The 23,330-nt window shown below is 41.5% G+C and overlaps 3 protein-coding genes across 5 annotated transcripts in view; 1 reads left to right on the top strand and 2 right to left on the bottom strand.

Moving 5' to 3' along the window:
• Positions 1-7,542, top strand: part of slc25a21 (solute carrier family 25 member 21) — a 96,049-nt gene extending 88,507 nt beyond the window's left edge. Inside the window, exons 7-11 of the mRNA XM_061062971.1 lie at positions 1,924-2,031; positions 2,134-2,298; positions 4,590-4,771; positions 5,809-5,861; positions 6,290-7,542. Of these exons, the coding sequence (XP_060918954.1) occupies positions 1,924-2,031; positions 2,134-2,298; positions 4,590-4,771; positions 5,809-5,861; positions 6,290-6,351 (570 nt within the window). The 3' untranslated portion in view covers positions 6,352-7,542. The remainder of the gene's footprint in view (positions 1-1,923; positions 2,032-2,133; positions 2,299-4,589; positions 4,772-5,808; positions 5,862-6,289) is intronic.
• The window catches only part of crip2 (cysteine-rich protein 2), a 517,344-nt gene that overhangs the window by 423,664 nt on the left and 70,350 nt on the right, over positions 1-23,330 (bottom strand). The window lies entirely within an intron of this gene.
• On the bottom strand, positions 11,814-22,521 carry pax9 (paired box 9). Of its 3 annotated transcripts, none has more exons than XM_061063138.1 (5): positions 22,389-22,521; positions 20,314-20,427; positions 19,074-19,688; positions 17,023-17,162; positions 11,814-12,817 (listed from the first exon to the last, which is right to left on the bottom strand). In XM_061063138.1, the coding sequence occupies exons 1-5, from the start codon at positions 22,489-22,491 to the stop codon at positions 12,563-12,565; spliced, it is 1,227 nt and encodes a 408-aa protein (XP_060919121.1). In that variant the 5' UTR covers positions 22,492-22,521; the 3' UTR covers positions 11,814-12,562. The 3 variants fall into 3 exon arrangements, with proteins under 3 accessions (XP_060919121.1, XP_060919122.1, XP_060919123.1); XM_061063139.1 differs by lacking the exon at positions 22,389-22,521 and adding an exon at positions 22,311-22,371; XM_061063140.1 differs by lacking the exon at positions 17,023-17,162 and having other exon boundaries at positions 22,389-22,518.

Here is a 23,330-nt window from a genome sequence, read left to right as displayed (position 1 = left end):
GTATTCTCTGAAATCTTAGACTCGGCAACCCGTGCAGACAGGTTGGAGTTGTCCTCAAACATAAATCTCATCTGAACCTTTGCAAATGAAAGTGAGGACAGTCCGTCTTGAAAATCTGATTTGTAACTCAAATCAGATTTGCCTGAAGTCTAAACAAAGCCTACAGGATTCTATTGCAGGCGCCCTAAACTAAAGAATCAGCTGTAACCAAGTACACCTTAAATAACCCGTTTGATTAAAAAGTATTCAGGAACACACAGGACGATTCTTCAAATAACTTTATGAGATAACAAAAAAGATATAAAGCTGTTTTCACAGCTTTCATTTCTGTTGATTTATTTTTATCCAAAACTGCTTTTTTAATACACACTCTGCACTCGTAGTTTATTTTAGTCAAATGACAGTTAACCAGAAAACATTTCTCACTATCTACACAAAAAAATACTATACATTATTATATTGTTGTTATACAAGTTTTTTAGAAAAGAAGATACAAGTTTATTTGTTGAGGTTTTATTTTGCAATTGGAACAACCCTTTGTGTAGTACCATAGATGAAAAGATATGATTCCCATTAATAAGGATGTGAACGCCTCAAACACCAACAGTTACGTAGCTAAGCCAAACAATGACATATCACTTTCCTATTAAACAGGCTCCTCATATGTTTTCCTTCTTTTGAATGGATACAGCAGAGGCCGTGAACTTACAAGAGGTGTCATCCTTCTTGACTAATCTGGTTTCTGTTATATTGAGTCAGAGTTTTAACAGATTTGCCTTGCTGGGGTGCGGTCACCACACACCACCTATTCAGGTGGCAGCCAAGTGTCAGCAGTGATGGATGGCTTACCTGCAACCCTACGCAGAGGCTGCCCCAGCACGGCGCGTATCCTCGTCTTGTTTTTACAGCCAATAGTGGAGAAATGTTTACCTGTCCCATCCATCATGCTCTCTGCCCCCCTCCCCCTTCCTCCACCTTCACCTCCCTCTCTATCTCTTCATCTTCCCCTTCCTCAAGTGCCTCAAACCTCATTTCCCCCAGAGGCCCCCACGTATCAAGTGCTGTAATCACATCAGATCATTAGTGCGGGCGAATTAGAGATCGGCTATGAACGTCTCTCTCTCTCTCTCTTTCCCCTATTCAGTGTGGCACAGCTGAATGCCTTCACTCTGATTAATGAGGACACACACAGTAATAATACAAATAAGGAATTAAAACGTTGCCGGCTGGCTGTGTAAACATCACGAGGCATGTCTGAGAGGATGGGTCCCCGGGCCCTGACAGCAGGATAAAGAGGCAGTAAGAGTAATGAGCTATAGACACGTTCTTGACATGTTCCCATTACACTTCTCTGTGAGCATGCATACATACACATATTCAGACCTATAGAGCCCAATGCAAACACGAGTAGCATTGCCACAGTCACTGTTAATTACATGTCCAGGATATACATTCATAAGAAGGGTATGCACTTGTTGCCATGCCATAACATGACACAAAATATATTTAATTTGATCTAAAAATGTGACTCTCTTAAATAAAAAAATGTCCACCTTTATTTATATATATATATTTATTTTTTAACCTAATCAGTTTGCTCACATACCTGTTTCCTCCTTCCTCTCTCTGCCGTCTGTCATCTCACATTTTGTCGAATAATAACAAACACAGGTGTCTTGTGCGTCTTCAAACATTTGTCAAACGAGCACACTGACAGATGTGACAGAAACAAATTTCCATTTCAAAACCAGACAAAAGGACTCGGGGAACAAGTTTTCTACAATTCAGCATTCGGCTCCTGTAGCCTGGACACGTAGACACATTAGACTCAGGGTGTACATCAGTGTGTATATCTGTTCTGTCTCTGCCCAAATATTATCTCCACATTCTCACGTCCATTTCCCCCCCCCCCCCCCCCTCCAGGCGCTGTCTGTAGCAGGGCTCGGTGCTGGCTTGACTGAAGCTGTTGTCGTCAACCCTTTCGAGGTGGTGAAAGTCAGTCTCCAGGCCAACAGAGACTCCTTCAAAGAGGTTGTTTGAAAGAAAATGTTCTGTCTAGTTCATAAAGTGTTGCCAATGTTTACTTCTTTTGTCAGTAGTTGACTTGTCCTTCTTTTGAATTCTCCAACACAGCAACCCTCCTCATTCGCCCAAGCAAGACGCATAATAAATTCTGACGGATTTGGACTGAAGGGCCTGAATAAAGGATTGACCTCAACACTGGGACGCCATGGAGTGTTCAACATGATCTACTTTGGCTTCTACTTTAATGTCAAGGATGCTATTCCTACCAACCCGGTAATATGAATCCCAGAACCTATGATCACACCTTCTATTATAGTCCCTGTTTTTGCAGACAAACGCAAACTCGTACCAAGTGACCAACGCATCTATTCAGTTTTTCTTTGTTTTGGTAACCTTGACTTCACCTAATTTTTGCTAGCTCCAGGCTACATGATCCGCACGTGTCCCAGCCAATTCGCCAGTGGGGGAACTGCAAGTGTTTGACAGCATGATTAGTGATCCTGCCTGCCATGGCAAAGAGGAAGCTAAAAATCAGAGAGGAGCTTGTAAGATCAGCCCAGCTAATACCCCGTCTGTTTGCTCCTCATAACATCCTCAAAGTTTCACATTACACATCCGGCAGAGCCTGATGGCCCAAACAAAAGTTAATTTTGTTTAACGGAAACGTTACCATACGCCGATTCCACATGTACAAACTGGAGCATTAGATTAACCCCAATGAACTAATTGGAAGCAGACAGCGATACTATTTTCAAGAGGAGGTTACAGTGGGAGCCAAGGCTTTGCTATATTTTCAACATTTTTCCAGTGACGCATGATGTACAGAGAAGCAAGTGGTCATCCTCTGAATGATAATTATGTGGCCGGATGACCCAAATAGCTCTCGTCTTAGATTGCAGCCGTTTCTTTTGGGAATGATCCGCGAGTTTGAACATTGATGGAAGGATTCTGTTTGTGAGAGGCTAATGACGGCTATTGTTGAGGCAGAAAGGGATGAATGTTGTGGCTTCGACAGGCTTAGCTGAGAGTGGCTTTCCTCCAAGCTCTTTTTGTGAGCAACATGAGCGATTAGCTTGCAACTCAAACGTGTCCCTATTCAAATTGAGGCGGCCGAGCTCAGGCTTCTCTTGTATCAGCATTTCATCAGTACAGAGGAGGCAGATAGCACACTGCCGTCGTTGGCAGCTGAATGTGTGAGAGGATGTTTGCTTAAGGCTGTTAGGAAGTGGGTTGATGGGTGTATTTAGGCTGTGGGTATGTAAGCCCCTTCCCCACATCCCACTTGGGGAAAAAAAAAAGAGAGAAGAAGTGGGATTAGTTGTTGATTTACCTCAGCTCTCAGGGTGTCCAGCCGCTTGAGAAAGGCCTGGACCTAGAGAGGCTGCTGTCATTTGTAAAAATATCCCGGCCAATTAGCTGTCAGAGCTCTCTGAGTCTGGGCTTCTTTGGTACAGTAATACCCCTGTGCCGAGTCACAGCCCAATTACCCAAATTGTCCCCATATGCCTCCCCAGTCTGCCTGCATGCACCCTGTTTATAAATCCTCCGTCCTGGCTCCCCGAAGAACATGTGCTTCTGTTCAGCCAATCAGAGTGCGGCACCGCAGTCAGGAAGCACTAATCTGCCCCCCGCTACCATAAAATGATCAGGGCTTTCATGGCAGCTTTGCAATCATATGCACATGCCCCCCTCGTGCTCCCCCTCACATTTGCTTACATTTCTATACACACACAAAGTCTCTCTATTTGTTTTGTCAGTGTCATGATGCTGCTTTTCTCGGTGGCTCGAAAGTTGTGTTTATGAGGTCTGCCGTCATTTTGTTAACACCTGAACCCACTGCAGAAATATTCTGTGTTAGGGAGCAGCAAAATACATATAGACAAATTTGCAGTTTAGCTAGATTTTTCAGCGATGAATATTTGTGTAGAAGTATTTCAAATACATTTTTGCCATTTTTGTGCCGTTAACGGCTGAAATTCCCCCCCCCCCCCCCCCCCCCCAAAAAAAATGGCCATAGAAGGAAGAAATTTTCTGATGTAATTGAACTTACTATGACCCACCCTACCCCTTTTTTCTTACAAAGGCGTGCCCAGAATATACTTTCTTCAATAGTATTTTTTTTCTTCAAAAGTTAAAAGTTGTTTATGGAAATTATTAAATGCTAATTTTAAAGTTAGTAGAGCAGTCTGACAAACTTTCTCTTAGTACCTTTAGTCGACCAAACAATATTTCTTCCTCTTGTAGTTGAGCTGTGTTTCAGGGATATTAATCATGGTGCAGTATTATCCTTTTTTATTTTTTGATACACCTCTTCTTTTTATAACTTTTTATAACTGTTATGGATGTGCATGTGTGTATGACTAAATGTGATGAATGTTGTTTTTTTTGTGATAAAGAAGCATAAAATGTCTTTGTACAATGTGCATTTACTCTAGAAGAATTCTGTTCTCTGTAATTGGTGGCTAAGAGAAATATGCTTTTAAAGGAGCTCTTCCAACACTAGAACTGTTTACAGGAAAGTGGCATTTGTTTTTCTAAATCCTGTATTCCCTCCTCTTTGCCAGAACCCGACACTTGAGTTTATGAGAAAGTTCACCATCGGACTTGTGTCTGGGACCATCTCCTCCTGCGTGAACATTCCCTTCGACGTAGCCAAGAGCCGCATCCAAGGCCCCCAGCCTGTGCCCGGAGAGATCAAGTACCGCACCTGCTTCCAGACCATGGCACTGGTGTACCGGGAGGAGGGGTACGAACAAGGGGGGTGGTGGGGGGGTGGGGGGAGAGAGAGAGAGCGATATGACGAGAAAATTCAAAAACACTGTCACCGGTTCATCCAAAAAATTAATGAGGCACTTTGTGTGCTTTGTTAGCAATTCATTCTTGGTAATCTGCCAAGCAGGCTGTCAGAAAAGACAAATGTAGCAGCTGCAGCTACAAGTTAGCAGGGTTTGATTGTGCAGTGTGTGTTTCCTACACTAACAACAGTGGAAGTGAATGAGCAGCTTGATGCAAAGCTGTGATCCGATGACCGGAATCCAAATAGTGACGTTACACCACGGGCTGTGTTCCCCCTCATGTGTGATCATACATTTCTGCAGTCTGTCAGTTGTACAGTAAACGCTAACATATTTTCTAGCCTCAGAGAATGACGGTTCTAAATGGAAGCTTCAAGGAATGATGTATGTTATTTTAGCAATTGCCCTCAGCCATCCACTTTCCCCCCCCATGCGGCTCCGCGAGACAAGGGCCAGCGACATGTTTGTAGTTAGTGGACACAGGAGCCCTCAGGGGCTGCTGCAGGAACGCCACTGAAACGTTGTCGTCGCAGGGGTGCGTGGAGGGTGCCCCCGCCGCCACATCCAGTCCCCCTGCTCTAACACAACACAGTCCCAGCTAATTAGTGGTCCCTATGGGAGACGTCGTTAAGCAGACCCTAACGAGCCGAGCGGCGCTCCACGGGTCAATCTAATCAGACAGAGGGCCAGGGAGGAAGTGGGTCGAGCCTTATTAACGCCATCAGTGGCGGGGGCAGGGAGTGGGACAGGGAGCACGAGGCAGAGGCAGGCAGCCACCGATCACCTTGAATGCATTAAGGGGCAGGTCCTCGCCAACATTGGCCGTAAGACCCCGACTGTATGTACCTGAGTGGGTGAGAGACAGGCATGCAAGCAGACAGACAGCCAGGCGTGAACTCACCAACACACTCCAGCCTTTACACACATCCTGCTGTACTTAACTATTGTATTTTGTAAATGATTAACATCCTGTTCTCTTATTTTGTAGGTATTTGGCACTTTATAAGGGGTTGGTGCCAAAGATAATGAGGCTTGGACCAGGTAAAGGGAAAAGTTCTTTCTACCCGTATCCAGACTGTCTTGGTGATCACGAAATAGCTTTTTAGAACAGATGAAGGGGTTCATTTTTTGGATATTTTTAGATGGGAGAATGCTATTTTTATGCCCATAAACTTTTGAATTATTTCCAAGATTTCAAAGACATAAATTAAGTGTTTAAATACAACATTTATATACTTCCCACTCCATCATAACATTGTGATTCTGACGTTTTTTGCAATATTGAAATAAAGATATTTAAACTAGGATTACCTAAAAAAAAATCTTTCCTAAATTGTCCAACCATGTAATTTAATATATCATGCAGTGTAGCCCTCTGTTTTAGCATTTAAGAGCACATGATCCTTATTCTCAGCTCTAATGGTTTCTTGAAGTATAGTTTTATTCACTGGCTCTGTTTTTTGTTTCAGGTGGAGCGGTGATGCTGCTGGTTTATGAGTATGTGTCTGGATGGCTACAGAGAAATTGGTAACAACTACAATCAGCAGGAGAAAGGACAACCAACAGAGTGCCTTACGGATTATTCCTCAGTTAAGATGTTGTTTTCTGACTCCAAAAAAAAAGTCACACCAAAGTAGTTTCATTACCTGTTTTTCTTTTTATCTTAAATACACCAGCCTACTCTGCAAAATACCATATCATCATTTCAATAAGTTGTTATGAAACATCTTTAAAATGCAGCTTTCAGAAGGGAAAACTACATCTTCATATAGTTCATCAGTAGTGAAAACAGCTGCATTATTTAAAAGATAGAACATACAGTTTGAATAGAAAAAATGACTCACCAGTAAGGGGAAATCAATTTACGTTTTCTGCAAATTTGGATTAATTTACATGAACGGTTCATGTATTTTGTGCTTTAATTTCTAAAATCTTTTCTGTGGTTTAAAGTAGGCTGTGCTCATTTTAGAGACAGGGTGACGTGATATACCTTTGTCTTCCGATAAATCGAAATGTAACAAATATGAATCCTAATCTAATGACAGTTGTGGAGTTGTTTTACATTACTCAAATTTGAGCAAAACCCACCCACACAGTCCTAAATCATGAGCAGTATGAGAGTTGTTTTTTTAAGTGTGAAACAAGTTAAAGAGTCAGCTCTGCTTGGCTTATCCCGAGCTGTTACACTCAGTCCATGTGGACTTCACAATCACAACAGTTTTTAGCATAACATACAGTAGCATACATGTGAAATTACAAAAAAAGCTCTAATCAAGTTCAAATGAGTCTCACTTGCTCTTATTCAAACCTGAGCAGAGCTCTGTTGGACTCAGTGGAAACATCACTTTTATCTCTGAATATAAACTGATCATTGAGGGGCAGTCTCTAAACTCAGCTGCAGTGCACACAGTGCATCTACTGCAGCACAAGTGTAACACACACCTGTCTTTACGCACAAATACAAACTGATAGTATTTCATTTACAGCCACATCACTGAGCCTTACTCTAGATAACAATCCTGTGTTATTACAGTTTCCTTTACACTGATAAATAGGCATTTTGCAGAACTTTCTTAATAGAAAAAAATACAGATATTTTCATGAAATTCTTTTAATTTGAACTCATATAAAATGTATTTTTTCAAGCTTTTATTGGTTTTATAAGCATTTGTAGGAAATGAATTGTATGTGTTAGTAACAAATAAAAGTGAATCAAATTGAACTCCTCACTTGGTGTGTGTCTGTGAGTGTATGCAGTTGTACACGGACATGCATGTGTGTGGGAGAGTGTTGTGTTGTTGGGTTTTATAAAGCACAAGTTTTTTTTTTCATCTTTGGGGATTGGAGTATATTGAATTCAATAGTGCATCACCAACAAAAAGCCTTCCAGATTTTTTTATTTCAGTGTATTTAAATTATTGGTATAATCATAAATATAGTTACATGAGTGACTCCCAAAATCTTATAGTTTCATTTTCATTTTTTCAACTTTAAATGACAAAAACTAAATACGTTGGAGTCATTTCTGCCATGAAAATGTATTAGTGTTTAACGGAATGCGATATATGAGTTTTTGATGTATCTGGAGGATTTTTAGAAAATTGCATCCATGAATCGCCTTTCTTCTGTCCAGACTAATGGTGATTTGTAGTTTTTCTTTGTGGCTACAGCCTTGTCATGTAACTGCCCGTTGTGTCGTTGAATGTTGAGTGTTAACAAAGGCATATCACCTTCTTTCAGTTTACCACTTCTCCACCCTCCCCCTTCTCTTCCCCCACATCGTACCACTTTGTTGTTTGGGAACCTGTCAGCGGTAGAAGCCGTATTAGCCAACCCGGATGGCAGCCTCTTTTCCTCTCTATCAGGGAGATGGTGAGTGAAAATAGCTTTAGTGCAAGCTAAAACAACAAGCTCAAGAAATGCAAATGTGGCTGCAGGACTTGAGTTGGGGTGGGGGGGGGGGGGCTCACAGCGCCCAACTTTTCTCCCTCTGCCCGTCTATCTTACACAAATATTCACCCACATCATGCAAACACGCACACACACCTGTTGCACCGCCTTAGGCTGCTCTGTGGGATCATCTTAGCCTTATGTGGTAGTCTCTTGTACTGAGCCACGTTGGCATTTGACACTCGTCATTAATGTGGGAGTTTCTCTTCTCCAAAATGTAAACGGCTCGTGGTTTTTTCCCTTGGGGGGGGGGGGGGGGGGTTCTGAGGTGATAGACCACAACTGCAGCCTGCAGACTAATGGAATTGTAAGCATTTACTGTGTCCTTTCTGTAATAGAGTGATAAATGTGTACGTTTGTGATTATACTTGACAACTTGCAACGTGTGCCCCCGTGCATTGCTGGTAGCCGAGACAACAGAGACACCCTTTACCTGAATTCCCCGCGCACCACAATCATTGTAAATCTTCAGCCGAAAAGTCTCCCTTCTCCTTGTTTTCTTCAAAACCCTGTCCATGTCTGTTACAAATCTTCACCTGGAACAGTTCAGTTCAGCTTCACTGACGACCATGCTATTTGAACATGACTCTATCAAAAGATGTTAAGACGTCGGTTTTTCTTTCCCTTTTCGACTCTGATGCATGAAGGTCTGAATGTGCAGAAAAACTGAATACCACTCCAAAACCAGTGTCATGGTTTAAAGAAATGTGCTGTTTACTTCTAACCAAATAATGATGTGATATTATTGATATCATTGTTTGGCCTGGCATGGTACACAAATATATCCATACTTAATAACCTAGAATCAAGAGAAGCCACATTAGCCACAGATTGTCTATGGGGGAGTCAAAGACAACCGGATTAATAACTTTAAACTTCTTTCTTAAACTTTCATAATCATAATGTAGTAGGTAAAAAAAACAGCCTGAAAATCTGTCATAGAAAACACAAAACGACAAACTCTGGGGTTGTAACATGAAACCAATAGGGAAGTGTAAAGAACTGCAGTTCCTTGGGTGTCCACTTGAGGATGGTTGCAACAACCTTGGAAGTCCCAGTAACACCCACATTAAAGTGCCCGCTTAGGGGCACCAGATAGCCTACTGGTTATGGCACGTGACCCATGTACGGAGGCTATAGTTCTTGTTGCAGCGGCTGGGGGTTCGAATCCAGCTGCCAATTCAGCTGTCCTATCCAATAAAGGCAAAAGGCCCCAAAATATGACTTATACAATTTTTTTAAATCAGATATGAACACATTTACAGCCTGGTTCAAAAAACAGCATCTTAATCGGCACAATGATTGGGGATGAATTTATTTACTCATTCGTTTTGATTATATTTAGGCTTAAATGTTATGCATTCGGTGCCTGGCTGATCTTACTTACCCTATACACCCGCTCCCCTTCCCCCCTCTCCCCCCAGCCTTACGCCCCTGCACATGCTTACACACCAAGTACATTGAACCAGACAGTTGATTTTTTTTCTTTCCGAGAGGTCGGACTCACCTGTGTGCTCAGCGCTGCTGTTTTAAGGCATTAAGAAAATACTCTGGATGTTCTCATCTGGTTTTCACAAATGTTCACTGAGCAGGAACATGCACAGAGCATTGTGTTCACCCAGCGTTACATGCTCTGCTCTGTGTTACTCTGGAAATGGCTGTCTTATTTCTGATTGCATGTGGAGAAGTAAAGATAACCATATGACACTGAAGTCAGACTCAACATCATTAATTATAAACACGTGTCTACCCCTATTTTTTAAAGAACAACCCTGGCTTCCATGAGGCTGACCAATGTTAGACTAGGAGAGCAGAAGAAGCGATTCCTCCCGTCTAGAAAACACATTGTTCTTATTTTTTAAATACTGGTGTCATTAAGACAACCACATTTTAATTTCTCTATGTGAGTCAGAGGAGACAGGCTCGCTTCATGCAGCCTAGTTGAAAGGAAAAGTTGTTTGTCCTTGTTGTGTGGAGGGCTGAGGTAAAAAACAAGAGCATGTAACGACTCTTTCATGCCACTCAGAGAGTTCACCATCATTTACTGTACGTGATGGATGGTGGATGGTAAAGGGGGCAGGGGGGGGGCAGCCGTGAGGACTGGCTGACTGGTTTCAGAGAGTGTATGATCATCACGTCCCTGTGATGTGGTTCACATACGGTCAAAGAAACACTACCATCCCTGAGCAACGGTCCGTGACCACTGGATGCGGGGAAGAGTGCTTTCCAAGTCAAATCAGCCCCTGCATAGGGAGGACTGTTGACACTGTCACATGCAGGGGCTGTTTATGCTGCAGGAATGGAAACACGGGGCCGTATCTATAGCAAGCCACTCTCTGAACCCTCAGCAGCAGGGAGAGCAGGTGAGCACTTTTATCAAGTTATTAATCCACTTCTGCTGCAACCTCATTTGTTTCAATCTCTGGTTTCCACTGCAGGGCTAGACAGGGCTTGCCAGACACACTCGTAATTTATTACTCTACACCCCCCCACCCCTAACTTTCAGTCTATTTTTGCATCATTTTACAAACATGTCATTTGTCAACCCGGCTGTGTGCTTTTCTTTTGTAATGAACATGTTGAGTTGGCCCTCACAGGCCCTGTTTAGGCCTTGCTGTGGCGGCTGGAGGTTAGTTTTTGGGTCACATGTCTGATGACCTTTCAGACCGCAGGCCAATGAGCCTATTTGTGGCGTTCTGGATGCACACGGCGGACTCCACCTCACCCCAGGAGTCTGGCAGTCCCCGAAACACGAATTTCAACGTTTAACGCAACAGTGAAGATCTGATTTACTGTGTTTTACACACGCCTACATCTGAGTGAATCCTTTTATTTTTATAACTTAAGCCGCTTCAAAATGTTTTGAAGTTATACTCCATCATGTTAGACCTTTACTGTTATTTACAAAGCATATGAAAAATATTAGACTCCCCTCATAAAATATTTACAGAAAGCAGCTTTTCATCGAGTTGAAATGACTTAATGGATTAATTTAGAAAAATGCATTAATGATAAAAATGTATACATCTTCATCAGAGTTTTTTTGTACTCCTGTTCTATAATAAGGCTATTACATTTTGGCCTGAATATGGGCTCAATTTAAAAAGCATAAGATGGTTCAAGAAAATTAGATTCTAACATATTTAATTAATTATCCGTAATCAATATTTTGTTTTAGAGAAAACAATTAAAACATAAATACAGAAAGGACCATATTAGGTGTGATAGGTGACAGTATTTAAATGACTTGAGTTGCTTTTTGTGGCAACGATCTTTTTGTGTCTCAATTCTTCTCTGAGAAATTTTTTACTAGTGAGCCGTGAAGCTCGGTAATAGAACGTTCAGGCCTTGTAGGAGCACGCACATTTAAAAAAATGGAAATGAGTTTCCTGCTCATGTAAAACAGGCCTAAAGGCTACAATACCCTGAGTGTAACAATGCTGCAGTTGCCAAAAAAGAGACAAGATGAATATTTTCTAGTTCTCATGGTGCTTATTTTCAGAGAATGAAAACAAAGGGTTTCCCCCAAACAAGCTGCAAAACTCCATAAAAGACCAATAACAGCCAAACAATTTAATTAGATACATTCAATTTCATTGTGCAACATTTATCAATTGTTAATGCTCTCCGCTCCAACATAAGACAGATGCCAATTTTGTCTGAACGTGCGTGGAGATCCCCATGCTCTCTGTACGGCTAATTGCACTTCATTCAACGTACCTTACATCTAATAAATAAAACTTCTCTGTGGAGCTCCAGCATGGGCTGCATTTTTTGGAGAAGTGGGAAAACAACGCTCCATAAGACACTTAGTTTTATCAAAACATAACACAATAACACAAAGCTTACAAACATATAAAAACAAGAGCTGTTATGAAGAACCCTGAAACACTAATGCAAAGTTTTTACCCCCTCTTCTCTGATTGTTTATGAAATTGAACTTTACCCCGTTTTGCCCAAAGACATTTCGCAGAAGTGTGCGGTTAAAGAATCTGAGGAGGATGTGTTGATGGATGGAGGAGCAGTCATACATCAGTACTTCAGATTACACCTGTCCTGCAAGTTCTTTCACACAAGTTTGTTGTAAAAATGGATGGACTTTTTATTCCTCGTGTGTTGAACGAGGAGGTGGAGGAGGGGGATTCTTACAGAGCGGCACAAGTATGGGTCCTGGGGCCGAGTCCTTCATAGAGAGGAGGCTGGATAAAGCCACAGGGGACAGACTTGGCGTCTCCTGTCTTCGCCGTCTCCCCTTCTCTCCCTCCTCCTCCCCCCTCCTTCATCATCAGTCTTCACAGCACCGAGGCGGTGACATGGTGGATGGTGTCATGGCCGGCTGTCATGCTCTTGAAGGCCAGCGGGGCGGCGATGTCACAGCTGTGGGGAGATAGAGCATTGCCACTGGCCGGCTGCCATGTGGGTCCGGTCACATAGGCCGAGGTGGTGGCGCTGTACCCCATGTAGGGTGACACTTGGGTGGTTGGGTGGTAGGGATGGATGCTGGGTGCTGTGACATAGCTGTTCACTGTGGGCAATCCACTCTGCGTCTGGAGGGGGAGAAAAGAACAGAAGTATGAATATTAGCATATAAAAAAATCTGTGTAAGATGTTAAACCTTGATATTTGAATCCTTTTTTCACTTACTGATAAAAGAATAAGAATTTTAAGAATTTCCAATCCATCCTTTAATTCCAACATTTTAAAAAGGGATTTTTTTTCCCATTAAAATAATATTATGTAAAAAATCTGCTTTATTAGTAGATCCGTACACAAGCAGCTGAGCTTTGAAGAAAACAGCTTAAAGTGAACTCAACACTATTAGTAAGCTGTCACACATCAGTGTAAAAGATGTTATAAATGACCATTTTAGCAGGTGTACCGAAAAAATATTCACCTTAATGTTCGGGGGCCCTGCTTTAACTTTATAGATTCAAACCGTCTCATTCGGTTGTTTTCCAGTGTATATAAATATTCAAAACTTATATATTCCAGAATAAAGCTGTGAGTGAAAACAACTGTGCAGTAAGTTGAATAGTTAGCTTTACGGTGATCTTGTTAATAACTTAATTTTAAGGCTTCCTGCATTTAAAAAAAACAAAAAACATCTTAAACATGTACACGTTTTTTTTTTTCTCGCAAACTGTAAATTATTTCACACAGACGCAGTATTAATTCCACATTATTTGTTGATCTTGCACACAAGCAGCTGACCATGAAGAAAGGAAAGCTTAAAGAGATGTTCTAAAGAGCAGAAGCACTTCTGTGTTTGGCATCTGGGCACAAAAGAGTGAAAAGTGGATCATAGCAGAAAATCTGCTTAGATGACTCTCAGCCTTACATATCTGAGTTTTGAGCATTTAAAATCTGTCATTTTCCATCAGAGTGAAAAAAAGTAATTTACTTGCTTCAGGAACATTATTAAATCAGCTGAGTTTGGAAGCAAAAAAGCTTAAAGTGAAAGCAACAGTGATGTAGGTTCAATTATAAACAGCAGAAACTTAAACCCTTACTTCACAGCCACCACATAAAAAAACAATTTTCCCAATTCTGATGAAAGTATGACTGATCAGTTATGTGCTCTCATGCCCCTGGAGCATATTAAACATATAAAAAACATACATGTGTGGTTGCCCGTCTGTCTGTGAGGCTTGTTTTCTGCCTTAAAAAAAAGTGGACGTTTTCCTCGGCGGGCGTTGATGTACCACGTCAGACGATGGGAGACAGGGCGGTTGGGGGGGGGGGGGGCGCCACAAAACAGATGTCATGAGAGATTGAGAGTGAAAGCGCAGGAAGAGGAGAAATATGATAGAGAAGGAGGCGAGCTGCATTCAGAGCATGAATGGGCTTTTGCTTTTCTGGCACAGCGACAGGAGTTAAGTCGAGGAATTCACCAAAGCTTTTCAGCAGGGAGGCCGAATTTTCTGATCCTGGGTGGTCTGAGATGACTGAGAATTATTTTTTAAATTTGGATCACCTCCGTTTCTTTGACTCACTTTCATTGACGAAATAAAAGAAAAAATATCCTCTAAGCTAACATTTGTGGTTCCTATACAACATAAGCATAGAGAGAAACCTGGTTTTGTGGGTGTCTGTGGGTCTGTGTTGGGTGACTGTGGGTGTCATAGTGAGTGTCTGTCTATGTTTTTGTAGATATGTGTCTTCACTCTCCTAAACGATGCTAAAACTTATTTTACAGAAAGACACACCGGCTATGATACACGTCTTAAAACAATAATTTTGTTTGAAGACGTAAATCTTAAATTTAAGATTTATGTCTTTCATTTAAATCAGATAATCAAGCTAAACATTTTCCAACGATTATCACATCATCCAGTAAAACAAAGCACCACATGTAACACACAAACACACACAGCTATACAGCACATATATACGCATACAGTATGTGTATACTGTGTTCATACATATACACACTTTCCCTCCACTATAAGAACCGAACTAACTCCAGCTTTATAAATGACCACAACAGTGCCTGACACTTATTCCACACAATGTTCAGGGTTTACAAAACGAGGATGTTTTTATGGCAGACAACTTGAGTGAGACTGAAGCATTTGTTTGGATTTACCTGTAATTCTTTCCCTCATTACATGAAGGTAATACACTGTTAAACTAAGTGTTTATATACAGTACAGGCAGTTTATCTTAGAATTGAGATGTTTTATTTATTTTAGAGAAAGAGTAAAAATTTGCTTAAACAGCATTTAAATTGTTTATTTTGGCAAATATTTAAACAGGCTCCATGTGTAGGAAACAACATGTAAGCCTTATTAACAAATTACACAACTATCATTTAAATCTGATCATTTTAAAAGTATATATTAAAGCTTAGGTGAATGTTATCTTTTCTTAAAATATTTACATATTTTCTACCTGCCTGGCTTTCTTAATGCCTTTTTAAATTAGCCTTTTTATTAAAGTAACATTAGACTTGAATGAACAATGTAAAAAGCATGACGTCATTCGGACAAATAATTACAACGCGAACTCACTTTGTCACGCTGAGATCATTTTGTTTATGTAACAAAGAAATCATTCAAACTTGACAATAGGACTATTTGAAATCACGTCAATGAAGCGAATTTTAAAAAAAACGATTATTTATTTTATTTCTGAAGAAGCCTAAACTGTTTTTTTTTTGTTTTTTTTTTATCGAAACTTGAACGTATCACTTTCGTGCCGCCGCGCGCGCTGCGAGCTCGCGATTTAACCTGAAATATTTGTTTTTAATGATGGTCCTCATCATCTTATTCTTCTGGAGGAACACCTGAGAGTCCCATGGGTGCTTGTTCCCTCTGCATAGCGTCTACAGGCCACATTACTGCAGCTTCTGGCCTGAAAGTGAAACGATTGATTTAACAAAATAAAACGACTAAAATCACTAAAGCAGTGAGCGACAAAGAAATATGAACGAGTCCTTTAAGTGTAAGCTAAGCGTGCCAGAAAATAGTGAATTTTAGCAACAGCTCGACTCGTGTACATCTTAGAGTTTGACTGTTTGTTTGTCACTAACAAATGAAAGAGCAGATCTGTGTGACATCAGATCTCAGCTGTAGCTGCCTGTTTAAACCCTCAGTGTCAGAGTTCTCGCTTTACCATGCTTTGTTTTTCCTGCAGTAAACTCTGTAATTTATAGAGTTGTTATTTTCTGCCTTTAATGGCCCACTTGTGTCTTTTTTTTCTAGTTCTTTGGCTCAGACACTTTACTGTGTCCACTTCGTGCTGCAACTTCTGCTAATCTCACAACTAGTGTAATGACCATGAAAACTGCCCCGGGATGAAAAGGCAAAATAAAAATACGCCGCATGAAATTGTTTTTATTTTTATCGCGAATTGCACACCTTGTAAGATATAACAGAGACAAGCGTACACGCCCGCGCAAGCATTGTAGACCCTCCGAAAAAAATCCTACATAAAATATGGACTGAAAATAAAGACGTAAATGTATGTAATAATCATAAATGAGATCATTTTAAAATACTCTAAAATATTATGAAAGTTGCATTCATCTTGCTTTATTTGCGATATTTCATGTTGATTTATCGACTCAGTGCTCCATAATCAAAGTCCCGAATATGTAGGCCTGAACGGCAATTGTTTTATATGAAACCTTTAAATATCAGCTGCTGTATTACTGTAGATGTCGCATTAGACCTTAACAAGAGAAATTCTGCAGTGGTCAGTGTTCCTATGAAGTTTAATGCCATGACTTAAAGCCTGTTATAATACGAAATATGGGCCTGAGAAGCGAGAATATTCCAACAGGAAACCAAGAACAGACTTTACTTTATTTCGCTGACTGTTGAATCCAGCCAATTTCTGAGTGTTAAAAACGCTGCAATTATTTTTTTAAAAGCCACCAACCCGAGCTGGAAATCAAGAACCAAGAGAGGATCTGGGGGATCCAAAACTATTTAACCTGCTAATTATGAGATAATTCACACCCAGACGATTCTTAAAAACACTGACCACAGTGGACGTATAGGAAGTGCAGCTTGTGAAGCCAGAATAATAAATAATAATACATTAACATAAGAAATTATTGCCTGCTAAGCCAGTAGAAGGAGCGTGTTCATGCTGTAAAAAGGGGGAACTCTCCTAACCACAAAATGATTCAAATGTTATAAAATAGTCCAAGCTTCAGTGAAGCCTGACCGCAGAAGTCTAGATAAAGTTTTTTCACTTTTGTTTAAGTTCCAAAAAATAAAAGGTGTCCATTATTTTATTTTTTTACCTGTGTGTATTTTGCTTCAGGTTCTAAATGCGGTTTATCCACGCCATTGACTAGTGCAGAGCTTGCTGGTGGGAACTTAGTCCTCTTTATAGCGCTCCATTCCTCTAGTTTGGTGCTGGGAAAGGATGGACTGTCACTAACTGGGGGGCAGAAGAGACAGAGAGAGGAGAGGAAAGTCAGAGGGGAGATTTTTTTTTGGATTAGGAAAAAAAGAGTTGTACTGCACAGCACAGGCCGCTGCTGCTCCCACACCCATCAGGCCAAGGTTAGCCAGGCTGCACGAGACAATTAACCCGATGGCATGGTACACCAAAGCTGCATTATGTGTGAATGTTTACGCACAAATTGCGCACGCATTGATGCGCTCGCTTGTGCGTAAAATGTCTAAGAAAAGCATGAAATTCATGTTACCTCTCATAAAAATATCAGTGTACGTATCAAACACTATTTTAACATCATGTGATACTGAAAGAGTTAAATCATATCTTCCTAAATTGAAAGTTTTACATATTTTCTCTGGTTCAAGTCATTTTCTCCAAACATGTGAGCAGGCCTCATTTTGTCCTGTTCAGACTCTTGACTAAAATAACAATAAAAACTTCGAGGAAAAAGAAGTGGAATTATCTCCATTTTTCTCAACGTGCTTAGATCTATATATAAACTTGTTAAGACTGAAATGTTGTAGTTCATGTTTGAGGCCCAGTTGGAGATGGCAAGACTCTCCGATGGGTCAGGGGACGTTTTAAACCCACCATAACGTCTTCCTGTGCGGGACAAATTAGATTTACGCTCACCGTGTCCCTCCTTATGTGAGTGATGGATATCATATAATACACAGACCCCATCGCTTACAACGAGAACAGCAGGCCAACCAAAGCTTAAATCAATACAGAGCTTTTCTTTTTCTGGCACACAATTGTTTTACTCTATGTCCAATTATGTCAGTCAATGTGTCCTCATGCGCGTAAAAAGAACGTAAACTAGTCTGTTCTGTTAATCCTACACATATTTTAAATTAATTTTCCTTAATATTCAATTATTACATTTATTTAAATACACTGTCGACATTGCTGTTCAAATGAACAAAATAAATCTGCCACTAACATGTTCTGAATATTTAGAAGATAAATACATCCTTTATAAAGGCAGCCTTTCAAACACCTGATTTCTCGTGGATGTCTGCTAAGCGTTTGTCTTGTTTAGATTACCCTTAAATCAGGTTAACTCGTAGCTTTGGAAATGTAGAGGAGAAGCTTTTTTTCGTGTTTCTGCCCATGAATCCTGACAGCAAGGCCCGCTTTGCTAACGCACTGACAGCGCTTCCCTTCCTTCTCCTGGAAAACAAGCTCTCAGAAAATCCCTTTCACAACACCGAGCCGACCATTAACACTGATTTATGCCGGATCCTGTTTCACTGTTTCCAAAACAGTTGTGGTCTCGTTGAATGCGAGCCAAAGCTATGAGGGCCTCTATACCTGCATGTTGAACGACAAACATCACACATGCACCAAGAAAGAAACTTCCTAATATGAGCTTTTTTTCTGCCTGAAACCTGCTGCACAAAATGTCTGGCTGCAGCTCATGGCAAACATTCAGCACACCTCATTCTGATGCACTTCATCTCACCGCCTTTCCCCTCCGCTGTCCCTCTAATATTCCACATCCGCCGCTTAATTATTACTGCAAGCCGGACCATCTGTTTCTGACCTAACCTGCCTCCCTCTCAAATCAATATCAGCAGGCAGGTCAAGCTCTGACTCTAAAGAGGCCAAAGAGTTTTAAAATGCTAAAACTGTTATTTTAGAGGCCTTTAATGAACTCAGAGTGAAATAAAAAGCCACTTTCTCTCCAAACACACACACACACACACACACACACACACACACACACACACACACACACACACACACACACACACACACACACACACACACACACACACACACACACACACACACACATTTGCACTCTTGCGCGCAAACGCCTTCAAAAACTTGTTTAAATGCACTGCAATAAACAAATGCAACCGCCCTCCATGCTGCCATGCTTACTTTGTTGCTCTGTAATAGACCGTATCCCCAGAATGTCTGTTACGGAGTGCGACGAGGGCCATATCCTGTGCATGGCCATGTGTCCGGGGAGGGTGGGCATGCCGGGGGGATTGGGCACTTTGGAGGTCGGGTATGAGTATAAGTGGTTGTAGGGTAACGTTGGTTGGGGCGGTGGATGAGGCGCCTGCTTGCCGGACTCGTACTGGCTCTGCTGGGTCAGATTCCCGATCTTGTTGCGCAAGATCCGGCTGATTGAGCTGACGGAGGGCAGGTTGAACTTGTCGCACACCCCGTCCGCGAGTAGCCTGTCTCGGATCTCCCAGGCAAAAATCCCCGGGTCCCTCTGCTTGTATGTCCGTATGTGCTTGACCACGGTGGGTGTGGTGACCCTCGGCTTGCTGCCTCCGATGGCCCCCGGGAGGATGGAGCCGGTCTCGTTGTAGCGGGCCAAGATCTTGCTGACGCAGCCGTGGGAGACGCGCAGCTGCCTGCTGATGTCACAAGGTCGAATCCCGAGCTGGGCCAGCTCCACGATCCGCAGTCGGATGGCGTTGGGGAGCGGCCTGCCGTTCACGAAAACCCCGCCGAGTTGGTTCACCTCACCGAAGGCTGGCTCTGGTGTCAAAAACAAACACACACAAGGGCAGAACAATGAGACAGCGATTAGGTAACCAAACCAGGGCCCACCACTGCAACCCGGGTTAAACCAAGCACATAAATAGGCCTACAATTACCGATAGGCCTACATTAATATACAAATAAATCAGTGGAATATAATAACTGTTTAACCATTTTTCTATTTGCATTATTTCAATTCCTATCATTTTTGTGATCGCCTTTCCTCAATGTGTTTTAATAGTTTATTTTAAATAGTGCATCTTTACGCACAGTATTATTTTAGCTTTAAGTGTTTTACAATGAAAGAGTAAACTCTGAAACATGAAATTATCACGCTGACTTAAATATGACGTTTGACTTAAAAGAACCAACATAAAGCTGACTGATAGCTGTCGTGCACACAGGGTAAACTTCACACGGATGTTCAGTGGTCAACGCCAAAACTCGTGCGTAACAGCCACATGGAATAATTCAGTCTGCCTGTTTCTTGCCACTCGGATCAGCAGTAAATCCGACCCGTCAAAACATCTCACACAGACATTATCTCGATAGACTTTTACCACCTTGGTCGTTGGACCGATGACTGCTGCAAAAAAAACAAACGATCCAACTTTGCACTCACCCATCGTGTTAAAGCCGCAAACGAAGAATACGGTGTCCGGTGTGTGCCTCCTGCGTGGGTCCTGCTCCGCGTCCAGCGTGTCCACCGTCCAAAACCGCGTCCACAGAAATCTTCCTGTGCGATAAGGAACAAGAGGGACAAAATTCTCGATCTGTTTCCTGACGGCTCTGGAGACAGGCTTACATTTCAATCTGTTGAAATCAGGGGGCCGGACTTCCAGCGCTTCTCCCTCGCTGATTGGCTCAGCTCGCCAATGGACGTTCAAGAATGCACAGACACGCTCACCTATTGGTCCAAAAGTTTGACATGACAAGTCCACCGAGTTCCCCCCCGAACCCCCGTCCTTCTCCTCGTCCTGCTGTCTCCCATCAGAAAACACTGGGATATACCACCATGAAAACGTTTGTTATTGAGACAGATAGGGTGAGTATAATGCGATATCATGATTTAGGATAAGATCTCCTCCTTTTTCTGCTGCCATGAATAAATAACGCGTAAAAAGCTCCACTTGGATAATATCAAAAGAAACCATGAACCCTGGCACAATTGAAGTATTTTCGTAAAAACGCACAAATCTAATAATTTACAATTAAAAATATACATCTCATTTGATTCCTCTAATCTGTTTGTAATGTATTTTTGTGTCAAAGATTGAACCTTTAGAAATAAAATAACCATACACATTTCTGTTATGAAAACAAAAAGGTGGAAACCCTGAGTTTAGGTGGCTTTACGCTCCACTTCACCAGCCTTCATCTTGACCTTTTAAATGGCATCATTACGGAAACGGGAGGAAATGAATGATTGGTTTTCAGTGATGTAATTGGCAGTGTGATGTTTTTGTAAATTGTATCTCAGTGCGCTCAAGGATTGTCACATTAGATTTTCTTTTTTTCTCTCTCTCACGTTTTTAAATCTCCATAACGCACCAAGCATCGTCTTCTATACTGTGTGAAAAATAAAGGGAAAATATTCCAATAAAACAACACATAATGCTCCAAAAATGAAGTGACAGAAAGGGCGAACATGTTGAACCTTTTGGAAATAATCTTATCTGGCCCTGCAGTTAAAAAAATAAATAGCAACATCATGCAGATAATTCTCTTGTGCCAATTTTGAACAACATTTTAGTGATTTATTTAGAAATTAATATAACGATCATTTGAATTCAAGGTGTTTTTATATGCTCAATTATTTTCAATCTCCCATTTAAACGTGAAAGCCAGTTTGATTTGCAGTAAGCCTTTGCACGGGTCAGGCCAAATGTTGTCTTTGTTATCCAATTACACGTAAAAGCATCCAGAGCTCTTTTATATGTTAACTTTTATATAATTAACGATCAGACTCTAGGCCTGTATAACAACATTTAAAAAAAACGCTTCTATCAAACTGTTGTACTTTTGAATAAATGCACGTGCTGTACAGAAACTCCACTTAAGCAATAAGTAAGATTTGTTGCTTTCCGACACGAGAAACAAACATACGCCATAACTTTGCGCCTTCACTCTCTCGCCCTCTCGCCGTTTTGACACATGCTTTGCGTTTTCTCGGTTCATATTTTAAAAAGGCCACGGTGCATGACTGACCTTCATCTCCGTGCAACCTAAAGGGATCAACGTGCATGTAAACATCAAACAGTGCTCGTGCACAGCCGTGCAATTAAGGCAATATTGTTGAAAACCCCTCTGCTGACGTTAAACACCGAAGGGGCGAAATTGTACACAAAGTGTGCCTCAGTATTTGTTGCAGCACGCATTGCTCTGCAGGCCTCAGACTGTGGGGGGAACATACTTGGCCTAGTGTTTTGCGTAGTTTTCCCACCTTTTCAGGATGGCAAAGAAATCTCTGAAATGACAGAATACAGCGCGTGCTATACCCTCAGCAGACAGGCCTTTTACGGAAGCGTAGATTAAAGCCTTTGTGGACACATCTCTTTTAAAATGATGGATTATAACTCACTGGGGGTCTAAGTTTTGTCATTTTTAAAACCAATGTACCTCCTCATCGCCGCTCGTGCCCCCACCTGCTCACCCTGCTTAGCTCCCAGGCCACTAATGCGTCAAGATAATGTTTACCGTGGGGGAACGTGCTCAACTTGTTTCCATTGAGGTTTCTCCGGTGGCTGAAATAACAAAAGGTCAGTGGTGAGGGATCAGAGGTCTCCGCAAACTGCTCCATCTCAAGCTTTTTGACACAGAGCGGCCACCTTCCACCCTTTTGTCCGGTTTATTATAGACGCTGCGGCTGCAACACCGAGTTCATCTGATTAATGACATCATACAACGAGTGTAAAAATATGGACGTTTATCGCCGTTAGAAATAACGAAAAAAAAATAGTAACTAAATCAACTGATTGAAAGTAGGGTTTAAGTTACCATGCAGTCAAAACAATATGCAATAATTATGCCAAATAAAACTATAATGATAATAATAATAATAATAATACAAATAATAATAATAATAATGTGACGTATATAGCACTGCTTGTTTGTAATAATGATTTCCAGACTGCACGGCTGTCACATGCCTGTTGAGCTCGCGAGCCCAGACTCGTCCATGTCGAATTGAATTGTTCAAACCGGCCGTGAAGGCAACGCATCACTTGTCAGACAAATTGTGTAACGATGGACTCGGAGCTCCGGCTGCAGCTCTCTGCAGGAGACAGAACACGCTGACTTATGGCCTCATCTCACACTGATCTGACATGTCTGTACAGATTGCGCAGAGTGACAGCATGCCTTTACATCATAATCTGCTGCAGACATTAAGCAATATATGCGCGTTTAGATGCAGATTTAACCTGCCTGGCAGAACAGAAAACCCCCCGAATATGTCTTTTGGTGCTTGTTTTAAACTGCAGGATGTGATTTGAATGTTCCTGATTCACAGCACAGTTCGTTGAGTGTGTTATAATATTTCACAGCATGCTGTGCGTCCACTGCCTTCACGGCTTATGCGCAAAAATGTGCAAGCATAACTTTCGTCACATGGCCTCTATGCCCCGCGTAACTATAATT

Source organism: Labrus mixtus, chromosome 18 (genome assembly GCF_963584025.1).
Source record: "Labrus mixtus chromosome 18, fLabMix1.1, whole genome shotgun sequence".
Classification (NCBI taxonomy): domain Eukaryota; kingdom Metazoa; phylum Chordata; class Actinopteri; order Labriformes; family Labridae; genus Labrus; species Labrus mixtus.
This window is presented reverse-complemented; position numbering and strand designations above follow the sequence as displayed.

Coding starts and splice junctions, on each gene's coding strand:
- pax9 (XM_061063138.1), bottom strand. CDS start 22,491: ATGGAGCAGTTTGCGGAGACCTCTGATCCCTCACCACTGACCTTTTGT. Junction 19,689..20,313: donor TTGCGGCTTTAACACGATGG/GTGAGTGCAAAG, acceptor TTTTGACACCAG/AGCCAGCCTTCGGTGAGGTG. Junction 17,163..19,073: donor GTCTATTACAGAGCAACAAA/GTAAGCATGGCA, acceptor TCTGCCCCCCAG/TTAGTGACAGTCCATCCTTT.